The 15,741-nt window shown below is 45.7% G+C and overlaps 1 protein-coding gene across 4 annotated transcripts in view; it reads left to right on the plus strand.

The window, feature by feature from the left end:
- TTC28 (tetratricopeptide repeat domain 28) overlaps positions 1-15,741 on the plus strand; it is a 197,662-nt gene that overhangs the window by 176,045 nt on the left and 5,876 nt on the right. For all 4 annotated transcript variants that reach the window (XM_075110409.1, XM_075110410.1, XM_075110411.1 and 1 more), the window contains 8 exons: positions 1,157-1,301; positions 5,774-5,953; positions 7,032-7,752; positions 9,471-9,595; positions 10,657-10,888; positions 11,326-11,402; positions 14,356-14,485; positions 15,449-15,556. In XM_075110409.1, coding sequence (XP_074966510.1) covers positions 1,157-1,301; positions 5,774-5,953; positions 7,032-7,752; positions 9,471-9,595; positions 10,657-10,888; positions 11,326-11,402; positions 14,356-14,485; positions 15,449-15,556 — 1,718 coding nt within the window. The remainder of the gene's footprint in view (positions 1-1,156; positions 1,302-5,773; positions 5,954-7,031; positions 7,753-9,470; positions 9,596-10,656; positions 10,889-11,325; positions 11,403-14,355; positions 14,486-15,448; positions 15,557-15,741) is intronic.

Genomic DNA, 15,741 nt, shown 5'->3' on the forward strand with positions numbered 1-15,741 from the left:
CGTTGCAGACTAGTGTCCTGACAAAGTGCATGAGTTTGGTCATGAATCAAGAAACTATAGCTGCTTTCCTGTTCTGTAGATTGGCAAAGGCACGTAGCGTTGGAAGGCGTCTGAGAGACAAAACGGTGCTTCATAGAGACCAAGAATGGAGGGAGGCTTTCTTTGCGCAGCATCATCAGAGTGTGATCTGGACTGGGTTTTCACGGAACCCTCCCTCAAATGCATTTCACACCTTGAGGACAGCAGGGCATATTTTGCCTCATGGGTGGCCTTTTATGCTTGAGATTGTTGTGTTCATTACTGGACAGCCCCAGTGGTGACTCTGGTTACACTTCAGACCTTGCACTACCATTACTGTTCAATGTCTTATTTCCCTCCCTGCCTTTTCTTTAAGGCCCACCTGTTAAAACTTTCTGGAAAGCTATCCTTTTCACATAAAATGGTTGTTCGTGGCACCATGCCAAGGATAACCTTTCTGGGGAGTACAGCTGCTGGATTAGTGAGCCCAGAATGGGGCAACATCATTTCCTCAACAGGACAATAACTTTTTGTAGCCATGCCATCTCAGTCTCCCCAGAGTGACGGTGTTAGGTGGCTGGTGATGCCAGGAGAGCATGTGCAGAGTTCTGCCTGTGGGAATGTCAGAAATGGGCTCCAGGTCAGCTCTTGCATCTGGCTTCATGGAGCTGTTCAGAGGAGTGTCAGCAACTGCAGACATAATCTTCAGGTCTTGTTGTTTGCCTGTTGTCATATTTCCTTTTGGTACAACGCTAGATTAGTTGGTGCAAAACGCAAGTGCAAATCTTCCTGTGTTTGTAGTCAGTTTTTAATGGATCTCACGTTTGCCTGCACACAACCACTGTACATAGGCATGCGATAAAAACTGTGAACAGCACTTCAGGCAATAGAGTTTGTAGACAAACTCCATAGCAATGTAATATATTGTCTGCAACAGGTTTACCCTGCCATTAATGTTACTGTTCATGGCGATGTGTGAAGCTGAATGGGAGAATAAAGCCCTACCATGAAGTATCTTACAGAACAGCGTCCTCTGGATGGACAGGGACTGGCTCATCATCAGAGTTGTGAAGTCAGGGCAACCTGTCGTAGACCTCAGATTTCTGCAACTAATATCTCACTTGCCTTTTGCCCACAGGAGCTGTCAGAGCATGACCAGTCTGTTCAGCAGTACCATGTCTCCTGTTAAGGATGGAACATCATCTCTTCCAAGGAGGCAGACTTCCTTCACCAAACCCCCACTCCGTGCACTCTACGACTTATTGATAGGACCTATGGAAGGAGTAAGCCTTTGGTGCTTGCAAATGTAGAGATTTACTTACCAAAATCCTCTGCCACTGTGGGAAAGCAAGAATAGGCAGCTTGGGGATCGTATCTGAAGCATGGTGGCTTTTCTTACTTGGTCTTCCCAGATGGTGAGACTGGGTTTGTTGGGAGGTGGGCAAAAGGGATGTTGCTGCTGATACCACTTCCAGCCAGCTGCCAAAGTGTGATCCTTTTAATGAACCTAAGCAGGAAGTGTATCCTTAATTCACTAACACTAATTGGCAAACTCAGTAGCTCTGTCTCGGGACAAATAGGTCAAGGAGATTGAGGAAGCAGTACTGGGAGCCTGGCAGCACCACTGGCCCACCCTGCACCTCCTGGTGCCACGCAGTGCCATGCTGGCACCCAGATAAGCTGAGCCTTGCCCTCTCTCCATTCCAGGGGTTGGTGCTTTTGCAAGGAGATGGACGAGCTCCTGGCAGGTGCCAGCAGCAGCAGGAGGGAGCCGTTCCTGGGGCTGGTCAGGCGCTCAGCAGCCCACCCAGTTCACTGTCAGTGTCCCAGTGCTCAGCCCGGTCAGGGTGCTGCTGCTCCAGGGCACACCTGCCAGCACAGGGGTGGAGGGGCAGGCCCCAGTGTTGTCCCATGCTGGTAGATCATGGGGTGAATGCAGGAGCAAAGGGAAGCTGCGTGGTGCGGTGTCTTGCGGCAGCCCTGGCCAGCCCATGCAGGAGGCCAGGAGCGGCAGTGCAGTCCCTGGTTCCAGAATTACGGAGCAATGGCAGGCTAAATTAAAAAGTCCTGTCTCTGTCACGTGTTATCTCTAGCTAGAAGAGGTAAAGTCACTTGGTCAAGAATTAGTCTTTTCTCAATTTCTATCCAGCTGAACAAACAGATCAAAATGTCACAGTTCTGTCATGTGAGAGGGAAAACCTGCTCTACCTTGGGTTTCTTTAAAGGTTGTTTGGATGCTTTAATCTTGACTGCAGAAGTCACCTCTGTTGCAGAGGCATAAACTTTGAGCCTGAACCTTTGTTAGGTCTGTCAGCCTGCCATCCCACAGTCATACCATGAATCTTGGAGAGCGGGGCCTTCTGCTCCAGAGGCAGCATGTGCATCCTCTTTGCAGGGCGAGGAGGTCAGCCCTGCTTATGGGTTTTCTCCGTCATCTTATACAACGTTCCTGAGAAAGCTTCACCTGGGAGTTTAACACCTGCCTACACCTTGTGTAAATGGGTAAGACAGGCCAGGAGGAAGTCCTCATGGGGAACCCCAGGAGCCCGCTTCTCTTTCCCAGGGAGGACACGCTGTGGTCGGGCACTGCTTGACAGGTTTGCGTGTCTGAGGCCCAAAGTTGGCTCCAGTAAGGTACCCTAGAGCTTGGCAGGGCTTTCAGAGAGCACAGAATTAGTGGGTACAGGGTCCTGACTAGCCACTTTGTAAGAAGACGTAGTTCAGGTCTTGTGTGTGATTTGGCAGTCCCATTATAACGGAAACTTCCAGTTATAGTGACACTAACTGCAAGTGAGGGATCCATCCAGGCCAGCAGCTCTCAGCTGGCCTAACCCTGCACAGCTGTGCTCCCCGTGAGTGATGGACCAGAGATTTTTCCACCTTTGTGACAAATCCCTGGTGTAGCTAGTATCGTTGCTGCGAAGTAGAGCACACGTTCCTGTGCTTGGCAGTTCGTGCTTTTCTCCTTTTTCTCACTGAAGAGATTCTTTTTTGTTAGAATTTACCCTAAAATTAATTCTTGGAGACATATGCAATGCAAATGCTCCTCACAGTTTTATTTCTGTTTCTGTAATGCACATACAGCCATCATGGGAAAAAAATATTAAACTCTAGGGGTTTTACATATAAATGAAAAATTCTGCTAGGCACATGTCGCTATGGCTCAGATGCTCTGATTGTGTTGCTGACAGCTAAAGCTCCTGGAGCAGTAAGTAAAATGGAATATGTATTTAAAAAACAACAAAACAAACAAACAAGCAAACCAAAAACATTTCTGGAAAGCAACTACTACCCTGGTGGGAAGCTGCTGCTTGTCAACTCGGGCTCTGCAGAAAGAGGCACAGTTGAATGGAGGCTGGTAAATTTAGCTGCGGAGCACGCGTGCTGGTTCACCCCAGGCAGTGAGTGCTGGGGAGGCCCCCCTCAGGGCTGCTGGGGTTGTAAACAGTGTGTCAGGACAGAGCGGAGGTGGTTTGCAGGAAGGCTCCTGAGGCTGCTGTGTGTCAGCAACGGCCCTGCCGTCTCCAGTCTGTGGGGCAGGATGAGCTCCAGAGCTGTGAGGAGAACATGAGAAACAGCAAGAGGTCAGCAACTATTTTTAACTCATTTTAAATGAAAATTTTCTTATCCTTCAGCAGTTTTGTTCCCACTTCAAATAGCAAGAAGCCTTTAAAAGCACCTTGCTGTCTCTCTTCAACTTTCTACTGTTTGACATTCTCCCTCATAGCTGACCTGTTTTTGGTATTTCTGACTCGCTCCAGACTCCCTTTGGAGGAGACTGCTGGACTGATTTTTCTATTTCTTTAGTAATGTTCATTCATCTTTGCTGCTGCCTGAGAACTAAAGCTTGAGACTGACTGCAGATTCCTGTTATTCTTTGATTGCTAGTGAGACGGGGTCAGCGTGTCTCAAATTAATCGTCAGCTATCAGTGTATCACAGTGCAGTCTGGAAGTCTGTTCCAGGCAGACCCTGAGCAAAGTAGAGAGGAAGAATTGTGTGTTAGGACCAGGGTGCATTTGTCTGAGCTCTATATATAAAACTTCACACACGCAGTAATACTCACCCTCAAAATGCGCAATATCCCTTTCTTTTTTCTTGCAGTGTCTGATTATCCAATACGTCCACACGTTAGGATTTTCTGACATCTGTACCCATCTTGTTTCAAAAGTCTATGTTTCCATTAGCATTTCATAGTAGTAGTTCATTGTTGGCAGCAAAAGAAGGAAGATTATTCTCTCCCCTGTTAAATGGGGATTCAGCTGAAATAAGCATGTTCTAAAGTAGGGATGTTAAAGGGAGTAATCTTTGATAAATACCAGACAAGAGTTAGAATATGGGTGTTGTTTCTTCCAAGAAGAATGTATCTAACTAGCACCTCAGAGGTTTTGATGGTTATTATTTATGAAACGTAAGCCATATGTTTGAAAAATATACTTCCTTTACTGCTGTTCTGTTGAAGCCCCAGAATTTGCAGGAGGAAGAGGTAATGTTGGGAGGCATTGGAAGCTAGTTCCAAAATCCACTTAGAATGAGTCAGGCAGTTTTGTCTTAATTTGCTGAGCAGCCTGAGTAGCTGGTTATCTCCTGTCAAAACAGATGTTTGCTACATTTTATGGCAATTAAAATGGCTTAAAAAGAATATTCTCGAAAGAATTGAGAATCTAGAGACAAGGATCTAGTCCTACATACTAGATCCTTGTCTCCGTCCTGCAGTGAATGCTGCAGAGTTAGCTTGCCTTTGGGAACATCAAGCAGTCTAGACAGAAATAGAACACCACTAGTTGAACTGGTTCTCTCCAAAACTATGTCAAGTTGAGGACTTGGTCTCATCCAAGCTTTGATAAAAGTTTCATCTTCAAATGAGTGGTTTATTTGCTAGGCCAAGCTATGGCTGCTACTCTAGTTTAAAGGTGTAGAATTGCTTAGAAATTTACTGCCATTTTGCATTGAGAGTCCTTTTGACTGTGTGTGTGTGTGTGCGCGCGCTGCAAGTGTTTAAGCTGGAGCAAATTTTAGTGCTTTGACGTTACCCTTTCCTGGCATGCTAATTATTTTTATGATACACTAGATAAATAAGAGTGAAATTCCCACAGTTACATGGGACCAGGAGCAGTTGTTACTTTTTGTGCCCATCTGCAAGTTCCCTGTTTATCAATCTCTCTGCCTGACTTCTCCATCCATAAGATGCTTTTTCCTTAAACCTGTTTGTGACTCTGGGTTGATTTCAGCGTCAAGTGTCTTGAAGTGCAGGTCATACACACAATCTGTCTGTAGATCGTTTACTTTTATATAGGAAATTCCTATTTTGAAGTTCAGTATCAGAAAGAATATTCTCTTTCAAAGGATAAGATGATAATAATATTAACAAGACATAGGTGGTTGGGGTTAACAAAGATTTTACACTGGAGCAGAAGGAGCTTCTGTCCTGTGGTGAGGCTGGGCCCCAGCGCGCTTGCCGAGGCTGGGTGTGACAACCGAGTTCTGTAGAGTTGTGTCAGTGTGCTCAGGGCTCCTTCATCCCAGTGGTATTGTTTGTGCGCAGGTGAGCAAGGGTCCAGCTGTATAGAGCTGTCCAATGCCAATGTGCGCTCACCTGCCACCGCATCTGTGTTCACACAGAGTGTAATTCTGATGGGGAGATTTCCAAACCTGATGTGCAATCAGACACGAGCCTCATGCTCGAAAAGTGCAGGCTGGGGCACTGATGGAGTGAAAGGGCCAAACTGATTCTCTCTCTTTTCTTTTCTTTTCAGGGTTTGATGCATTCCAGTGGGCCTGTTGGCCGCCACCGCCAGCTGATACTGGTTCTGGAGGGAGAACTGTACCTCATTCCATTTGCTCTCCTGAAGGGCAGTTCCTCCAACGAGTACCTCTACGAGCGCTTCAGCCTCATTGCAGTGCCATCCATCCAGTCACTGAATCCCAGCTCCAAGGTCTGACATTGCCTTATAAAACCTCACTCTCATAGACCCCTCCTGTGGTGTGCAGGTTCCTATACATGCCAGAATAGCAGCAGCTCTGTCCTGCTATGCCAGATGCAGGAATAGAAACCACAAATATGCCACCATCCCGAGGCACTCCCAGTTCTGATGAGCACATTGAGCACCACAGCTGTGAAGTAGATTCTGGTGTAGTTCGTGCGGTACAAAATCACAGCCCCAAGCATGCCAAGGAAGGACAAGGGGAATGGATCATTTGGATATCCTCATCTAAAGGATACCACGTCTTGGGGTGTGGAACTACATGGCAGACTGCAGAAATGTAGGTGTTTGTGATCAGTACTGAGCTTCCTTGGCAAGCTGACTGCCCTATCGCATTCCTAGCATGTTTACCTACATTTTAGTGTTCTGTGTGGAGAAGGCCACTAATGTCTGGTGACACTGAAGCTTTAAGGCAAAGTGAATACCAAAAGCAAATCCTACAGAAGTATCTTTATGCTGATGTTTGGCATTAGCATTTCTAAGGCCCAGGTCTTCAGGGAGAATGCTCTAAGTCACATCAGCTCTTGCTGAGCAGTGTTCTGCTGCTGTCTTGGCTTGCACTGGGTTAAACATAGTCACTGGAACAGCAAAAGGGTCTGAACCTTGTGAGCATTACTGATGTGGGGTTTATGTGGCACCATGCCACTGGCAGTGGTGATACTGATCCTTGAAATACACGTGTGAGAAACCAGTTAGTGAGTGATTACAAGTAGTCTTCCCATAAGGTGGGAAGCTGGGAGCTTCTTCATGCTTTTAAGCTCTGCTGCAGCCCTCAAAGGGACATGGGCTAAGCCTGTTGCTTTCTGTTCTTATCTATCCATTCACCCAAGACATAGGGATAGAAATCCTGCCTTGACTCAGGTGGAAATGTTCCTTGGAATAGTTAAATGGAAGAAACTAAAGAAACACAAAGTGGTTTTGCAATTATGACAACCAGACTTCTGTTTAGAGCCAAAGAGACAGGATACTTTATTACCAGCACCATAACAAACAGATCTTTGAACCCCATTTTCTCTCTTTTTCTCTGTAGTCCCATGCGAGGAAGAATACTCCTGCTTACTCCAGTTCTACCTCAATGGCAGCTGTCATAGGAAATCCCAAGCTTCCTTCAGCAGTTATGGACAGGTGGCTATGGGGACCTATGCCCTCTGCAGAAGAGGAAGCATATATGGTATCTGAGTTACTTGGCTGCCAGCCCTTAGTTGGCAGTGCAGCAACAAAAGAGAGGGTCATGACTGCCCTCACCCAGGCAGAATGTGTCCATTTTGCAACCCATGTCTCCTGGAAACTGGCTGCTTTGGTCCTGACACCCAACACCGATAGCAATCCAGCCAGCAGCAAAAGTTCTTTTGGGAACCCCTACACAATCCCAGAATCCCTTCGGATGCAGGATGATGCCAGTGATGTGGAGAGCATCTCAGACTGCCCTCCTCTTCAGGAGTTTCTGCTTACAGCAGCTGATGTCCTGGATCTGCGGCTTCCTGTCAAATTAGTGGTTCTTGGCTCTTACCAAGAATCCAGCAGCAAAGTCACTGCTGATGGAGTAATTGGCTTGACAAGAGCATTCCTGGCTGCTGGTGCTCAGTGTGTCCTAGTGTCGCTCTGGCCTGTTCCTGTGTCTGCTTCCAAAATGTTTGTGCATGCCTTCTACTCCTCCCTCTTAAATGGGATGAAAGCCAGTGCAGCCCTTGGAGAAGCGATGAAAACTGTACAGAGCAGCAAGCAGTTCTCCCATCCATCCAACTGGGCAGGTAGGAAGAATCTGCTTTTTGACAAACAAGATGGGGTTTCTAGGAAATGCTCTTATGCCAAATTGTTTGAGTTAAGCAAGAAGCGGTGCTAGCAGGTAGTTGGGACTAGCACGTGTCCTGTGCTCTCCCAGAATTCAGCCCCTGTGTTTCAGACCCTGGTTCAGCTGAGTGTGGTTGAATGTCAGTGTCATGGAAAACGTCAATATTTCACTGTGTATAGTGAATGGGTTATGAATTTGATATAATTTAAAGCAATTGTGAGGTGAAGTGTGTTTCCTCACAACAGTATCATGACTGGAAAGAAATAATGTGCAATACAATAATTCATTCCCTATGTTTGAAATCTGTAGGGTCAAGTTTCCTGGGTACTTGGGATGGAGTTAGCTTGAGCAAATTTACAGAACCTTCTCACTGAGAATTGAGTGAAACTCTAACAAGGAGGCAAGAGTAGTACTTCTGGAAGTTGCAGCAGCAACCAGTAGCTGTGATTTCCGTGACATAAACCTTGTATAGCTTACTTTTTTGGTCTTGTTAACAGAAGGGTTTCCCTTGCTTCCACTGGAAATTTCTCAGCAGCGTAAGTTCTGGGGTGGGTTGCTGGTGCTTACTCCCTCTCAATTAGATGAGCGAGTTGAGATTCAGAAAGACGGAGTCTTGGCCCTCAACAGTGTTATTACAGGGATATGTACAAATAACCTTTTTTTTGCCGGCACAAGTCCCGGTTTTTGAAAGCTGCAGACATTCCCCAAATGGATTTTTTTTTTTTTGCACAGGAAGCAGTACCATGTTTTTTAGATCAGGAAGCTGTTGCGAGTATGGCTTTGATGTAAAGTGTATGTAGCTAAGGAAGTGGGAAGCTCAGGAGAGCTTGTTAAAATGAGCATATGGAGTTAGTCTGACAGTGTTTTCAGGCTTGTTGAGTCCAGCATTAGAACGTGATTCAGACAATACCAGGTGGGAGCTGAGTTTAGGTTACAGTCCAGTTTGTATTTTATTTTCCTTCCAAGATTTTTCTGCCTCGAAGGAGCATTAATAAAGAAAAATAAAAAAGTGACCACATCCCAGGCAAGGAAGAATGAGCATGGACATGGGTGCTTGGCATCACCACCAAGCAGAGGCCTCCAGCTACTCAGGCTGTCTTAGTACTGCCCCTTCCATGGTATGGAAGCAAGTTCGTTACACACAATCCCTGACTTTCACCTTTAACTCCTGGTGGTGTCTCAGAGCACCAGAGCAAGGATGGTCAGCTACATACCTCGCTATAATCAATGAGAAGGGGCAGGCAGAGCTCCTTGTGCTGATATTTGGAGGATCTAGCATTTAGATGGTGCGTAAGCCAAGACAGGTTTCTGACCAAGACAGGGAAAGCTCTCAGTTTTCTGAGTTCTGTTTCTGTGAGCACTGTTTAGCATCTATTGATTTCCACTGCTATAAGGGAGACACGGAGCATGCTAGGACAAGTTTAGCTGCAGTCAGTGTTTTTTGGCTTGCTCAAAGAGGAAAATGCTGATGATTTAATAGAGGAGGACGGTAAGAAGCGTCTAGAAGCTGTCTGGAATTTCAGTCTATGGGACCAGGCAGGGAGTGGGCAGCTGCTCTGAGAAAAAGTATCACAGCAAATCATTCCATTAGTCTGAGAGGACAGAGGTTATCTGCTTCTGTTTTGAACATTTCTGTAACAAAAAGTGATCGAGCATATCTCATTCTCAATTCTGCAGGCTTCATGCTTATTGGGAGTGATATGAAGCTGAACAGCCCTTCTTCACTAGTAGGACAGGCCCTGACTGAGATTCTGCAACACCCTGAAAGGGCACGAGATGCTCTGCGTGTCCTGCTACATCTGGTAAGAGAAGGGAAACACTACCACACCCAGCAGGCACAGGAAGGGGCATTGCAGCCCGTGTAGTTGTGAGATAATGTTACCTGTGGGTATGTATCTGTAGATGATGAATGGGAAGAGGAACACCCTGGTGTGTAGCCACTCGCACTTGAATATACACCTTCAGCCCTTATCCCTTACCATAAGGTAGTCTCTTGTGAAAACTCTGGGTCAGTGTAAAAAGACTGGGACACCTGATGGAGTGTCTGGAGCAAAAAGAGGCAAAGTAAGTGAAATCTTACATTGTATTGTGACAAAGTCCTCCCTCAGCTGTTGAAATGGGTCTCTGCTTTAAAGATGAGATAATCATTGGGGTTAATTGTTTCTACAAGAAAATAGCTATGAACGTTGCAGTCATGGAGATGCAGAGCACAGTGACTGCTGTCTCTTTGCATACTTGGAAAATAAGAGGCACTTTTGTCCCCATATGTGCCAGTAGCCTGTTGTGGGGAGCAGCAGGACTGAAGCCAAATTGCCAGATAGCTAGAATAATCTCTAATGACTTTTAGTACTGTTCTTTCCAATATGTCTTCTGTGGTGCCACAGGAATATGGAGTATCCATAGGACGATAGAAACCTGTGAACATTGCTAGTCATCCCAGTTGCTGGGTTTTGTGGACACACATGTCTCTCTACTTTTTACCGTATAGCTGCAGACTCTTGCCTGGTAATAAGCAGTGTATGCAAGAGACTGGAACCTGAATGCGAGTCATCTTCTGGGGAGAAATGCAGCTGCCAGGCTTATAGGGAACTTGTCACAATCAAAGTGGTACTTAGTTTCCTGTGGCATTACTTTCCCCAGCATCCCAGAGAATACTGACATCACAGTGATTTTACAGCTGTGAGTGCTGACTTACTGGAGCCTCTGATTTCAAGTGCACTAACATCCTTCTGTGTAAGACAGGTCAGGTTCAACACTGGGTTCACTGTCTCTAAACCTGCTGTACCTGCCTCTTCGCTGTATAAAAAGAGGTGGTTAGTAAAAATCTCTTCTAAAGTAAGCTAATGCTGTGTATTCCCCAAAGGTGGAGAAATCATTGCAGCGAATCCAGAACGGGCAGCACAACTCCATGTATACCTCCCAGCAAAGCGTGGAGAATAAAGTTGGTGGCATTCCAGGCTGGCAGGCACTACTCACTGCAGTAGGATTTAGGTTGGACCCTCCAGCCAGTGGCCTCCCAGCAGCTGTGTTCTTCCCAACCTCTGACCCCGGTGACCGCCTGCAGCAGTGCAGCACCACCATACAGTCCCTCCTAGGTAAGAAGCAGGCTGGCTCTGGGCTCTGTCCTCGTCTGTCCAAGCAGACATCAACCTTTCCCTGCTTTTCTTTGATGCAAGAGTGTAAAATGGTGAAGTTTTACATCAGTGAAATAGTATTTAACAGGGTAGAGGTTCTAGAAGTAAATGTTTATGAAAATTTTGTCATAGATGGGAATCATTTACTACTGGGTACAGTATCTGAGAACCATGATGTGACTATTCCTTTCTCCCAGCTCTCAGTCAGATGCAAAGCGGGAAGATTGTTTGCTTTCTGGAAATTGCTGTTGCTTCATTGCTGCTGCTTCCAGAACTGCTTGGTGATGTGGGGGGAGGGGTTTTAGGAATTAGCCGAGTTAGTTCTGTTCAGGTTGTTGCATTTCTAGCAGTAAAGAAACAGATATTTAACAATCCCTGTTTATGCTGATGTTTTTCAGGTTTGCCTAACCCTGCACTTCAGGCACTTTGTAAACTTATCACAGCTTCAGAAACAGGAGAACAGCTTATCAACAGGGTGAGTTGGGAGGTTTTCCTCCAGTACCAGTTTCTAAAGGTTCTTCTCAGGTCAGTAAATTGAGAAATGCACAGAATTGTTTACACTCTGGTTTATCAACCTTGCTAGGAGACTTCAGGGTTGAAATTCTAAACTTGCGTGTTTGTGTGAATGAAAGTGTGTGTCCAGACAAGAAAAACTCAGGTATGTTGTTGGGATGCATGGCCTTAGGTCTCTCCGTTCAGTGGCAGAAGTGAAAACATGATACCTACTGCAGTAGGGGGAAGCAAAATATGGGAAACGGGCGGCAGAACGACTAGCTGCTATTTGGCCGTCCTGTCTAGGGCCCATGTTGGCTGGTCTTTGTCCGCTGTAATTACCAAAGTCCTGAGGTATAATTGACTTTGGCAACGTGAGGTCTGTCAGAAAACTTACTGAGCTTATGCTTCCCGTGGTGTGTGTGCTCATAGCTCTGCTGAAGGGATTCGCAGACTTTAAAAGGCAGTGGCACCTGTGGCTGTGGGACTCCTCCCTGCTCCCCTTAATCTCCTTCACGTTCCTCCCTCTCCTCAGTCCTTCTAGCATGCCTAGCATAACCTAACCTTTCTCTGTGCCACCAGCCTGGCTGGCTTCCCATTACATGTTTCGTACTGTCCTGATTGCTCCTCTAATGCAGTTTATCTTGATCATTTGCCTGCTTTAGTAAAGAACACGCTGCACATAGTGAATGGGCATACAGCTCACTTTCTTTTCCCTTTTCCCCATGAAAAAGTGTTCTAGGGAAGTACCATGGTGGGTAGCTAGGATTATCCCTGTGTAGTTTCAGAGGGCTCCCCTTCATTCTGTCCTGTTGACTCTCCACAAAATTCAAAATAACAGCCCCAGCTTTTCTGTTACTCATTAAGAAGCCTGCTTTGTCTGTCCGTTAGACTGAGTCTGCTTCAAGGAAAGGGTTTCATCTTATGATCTACAGTAGCACATGAGATATTTCTAATGGCTTGTCCTTTAGAAATTTTGCTTTCTTGCCTTGGCTCTTTTCTCAGTGTCTGAGACTTCTGTGGTTGAATTGCAGGGTTATTTTGTCCTCATTGCCACCAGAGGGAGGCCCGGAGTAGAAGGGATGTGATGAGTAGTAGACAACGTTCCAACAGATCAGAATGTGTTAGTGTCCATGAGATTACTTTACGATTGTCTTCTTGCCTCGGATAATTAGATCACCCTAGGAAAGACATTCAGATGGCTGTACACAACTAACAAAAGATGCACTCACCACTTCCTCAGCTGCCCCATGCAATAAGTATTGGCAGGGGTATTGCATTGTTTTTGCAAATGTTCTATAGCCCAAACCCCAGGCAGAATTTCCTTTTGCACAAGACACTATCCAGTTACAAGTCAGGGTTTTTCAACTTAGCTCTCCCCTCCTATGCAATTACTTGCTTTTTTCCCCCTCCTTCCTCTCAGCAGTTCAGTTGGTAAGCAGCTACAGTTCTGCCTGTTCCAAAGGAGAGAAGATTTTATTGAAAACTGGAGTGTAATAACTGACAGTTCAGTCAGTGGGTGTTGCTTACTGTCTTTCCCATATGGGTGATAGGCATCATAAGGGAGCAGGTGCTCTTGGCATTAGTGAAGCAACAAGGCAGGGAGCCTGATCTTTTGCTCTGGATAAAAAATGCTCAGTTTTAGTGCGAAACAGAAGGCAGGAACCACAAAAGAGAAAACTTCAGTACTACCACATGTGCAAGGAAAAGTTAGGGATTCCTGACTGCATTTAGTGCCAATAATGTATCCCAGAGAAAACAAGAGAAAGGCTTGTTTTATGTTCAGCCTTCTGCCAGAATGTGGGTTGGCCGAATATCTGCCTGCTAAGTGTCTGAGTTGACTGTAATGAGCTGGGCACTCCCAGATTCCAGCTGCCTGTTCCCACGCGGTTGGACTCCTGATTCACAGCTCAAGCCATTTCCATTGCTCCCTTTTTTCTCTGGATGGAGCATCTCGGAGTCAGGATGCTGGTTTGCATGTGGATATGTCACAGCAGGGTTCCCTATCACAGGCATTTTGTAGCACAGAATAACCTGTGTTCTTTCTTTCTTTTCTCCTCTTTTCCCTTCTTGTTACCTGCTGCCCGAAGGCTGTTAAAAATATGGTGGGAATGGTGAGTATCACATGCACTGGGGAATGACGCTGCTGTGCAGGATAAAATGCCTTGGTCTCTGCAGACCCATTTATTTCCCTGCACTGCAGAGTAGTGTCTTCAAGCTGCTTTCAGGCCTGGAGCTTGCTCCGTAGTGCTACTGTGGAAAAAAAGAAGTGTAAGCTTTTGTGGGTTGTAAGAGATGGGTGGTCCTGAGTTTAGATGGTCCCTGATTAATGACTTTCCATCCTTCCTGCACTGGCTGTGTTTTTGAATTACATGGGATCCTGGCACCTTATTTGTGTCAGATCTTCATAAACACTTTTTTTCTCTACTTTGCTACTCCTGTCCCTTGGGCACAGTTGAGAAACATCTTTCCTGGAGACCATGGAGGTATTAGGAAAGTCTTCCGTGGTTTCATGTGACTTGTTTTGCCCATTTACATGCTGAGAATGAGTTTCTTGGGATTTGCATAAGGAGTATGGTTCAGTCATGGAATAGGCTTTCTTATATTCCTGTGAGCAGCCCCAAAGTATCTCTTTGCTTTTCTTCCACTTCACAGATTTTCCTGCTGTGCTTCCTTCTTGCTCAGTTTCCACTGGCCACACCCCCCAACCCTCACCTTGTTCTGTCCCGACCTTTGCTGCTGTTCAAGTTTGTCCATTGTTGCTGTCCCTGGACTGTCCAGACCTTTTCATCTCACTGTTCTGTTCAGGAGCAGCAGCTGAATATATGGGTGTACAGGGAAATGGACGTTTGCACTGCATTTGTTTAGCTGTGACTGTCAGAAAAGCAGTGATGTGATTTGTATGGAATGGCTAATGTTTGTATTGTTATCTTCAGCTGCATCAAGTCCTGGTTCAACTTCAGGCAGGCGAGAAGGAGCAAGATTTCTCCTCTGCACCAATCCAGGTTTCCATCAGTGTCCAGCTCTGGAGGCTACCTGGCTGTCATGAGTTTCTGGCAGCTCTAGGTAGGAGAACATTTCTTTCCATTGTCTTCCTAAAACTACTGCTGGTGTTTGATATAGTGGCTTGAAGTAGTGACAGGACTCACAGCTTTAGATTTATTTCTCTGGGTGCTGTTTGGTCTTTGCATCTCTGGATGCAATCGCTGACTGCTCAGTATGTCTCTGCTGGTGCACACGCACAGAGCTCTTTTGCTTATTGGTTGGCCCGTGGTAAGGTGCATTTTTCTCTCATACACCAAAACATCTCCTAGGTCTGCAGAACATGGATTTCAGGGTTTACAGCAGCTTGGTGCTGTCCATTTGCTTTAGCTCCAGTTTTTATTTCAAGATCCTGTTCCCTTCTTGTTCATAATACATACTTTTGAGTTTGCTTCTGCCCTTCTGACTGAAGTGAACCAGCCATTCCTTTGTCTGGGAAAAATGTGCACTGGGCAAGGATAGGACGTACCAGGGTGGTAGTATGTACCAGGGTCTACATCCTGCAGAAAAGACAGATGAGAACTAAATATCAAACTAGATTTTATTCCAGCTTGGACCTTGCTTAGAGTTAGTAAAAGATCATTGCAGGGAAGAGGCAACGCTGCAAAAAGAAACATCCAAGAAGACTCCTTGAGGAGCTTGTAAAAGTCAGGTGTCGTTTCTCACGCACAGTCATGCTTCCTGCATCCCAGCCCTCATTTGCTGAATTCCAAGGTCTGTGCTCTTCTTCAGACTCACTTCTGTGAGAAAACTTTGGATTAATGATGAATGGTAGGGGCCTGTGGGATGCTGTCCCGAGTTGTGTTTAGTATATCATTCCCTGACAATTCCAGGTAATTTGTAACTTAAAAAATACTGGTGCATTTGGTCTGTCAGTTTGGACAGACAGATCTTTTTGTTCTATTTGTGTTCTAAATGAGATCACGCTTGTTTAAGACATCAGATATTGCGATGAGATGTGATTTTGTGCTCCATATTCTGCTACAGGTTTTGACCTTTGTGAAGTTGGCCAAGAGGAGGTGATTCTGAAAACTGGGAAACAAGCTAACAGGAGGACCATGCACTTTGCTCTACAATCCTTGCTGGCACTTTTTGGTAAAGCTACTTACAGTAGTTTTTGCTCCTATAACATCTGATGGTTTGATCAGAATGGCTTCTGTTGAAATCTCACACTCTTACCTTTTACAGAGATCATATATACATCATCCATCCAACACATGTCATACAGACCATACATCATACAACAGGTGCAGCAGATGTTATTTTCAAATGGGAAACAA

The sequence above is a fragment of the Phalacrocorax aristotelis genome, chromosome 15, assembly GCF_949628215.1.
Source record: "Phalacrocorax aristotelis chromosome 15, bGulAri2.1, whole genome shotgun sequence".
Classification (NCBI taxonomy): Eukaryota; Metazoa; Chordata; class Aves; order Suliformes; family Phalacrocoracidae; genus Phalacrocorax; species Phalacrocorax aristotelis.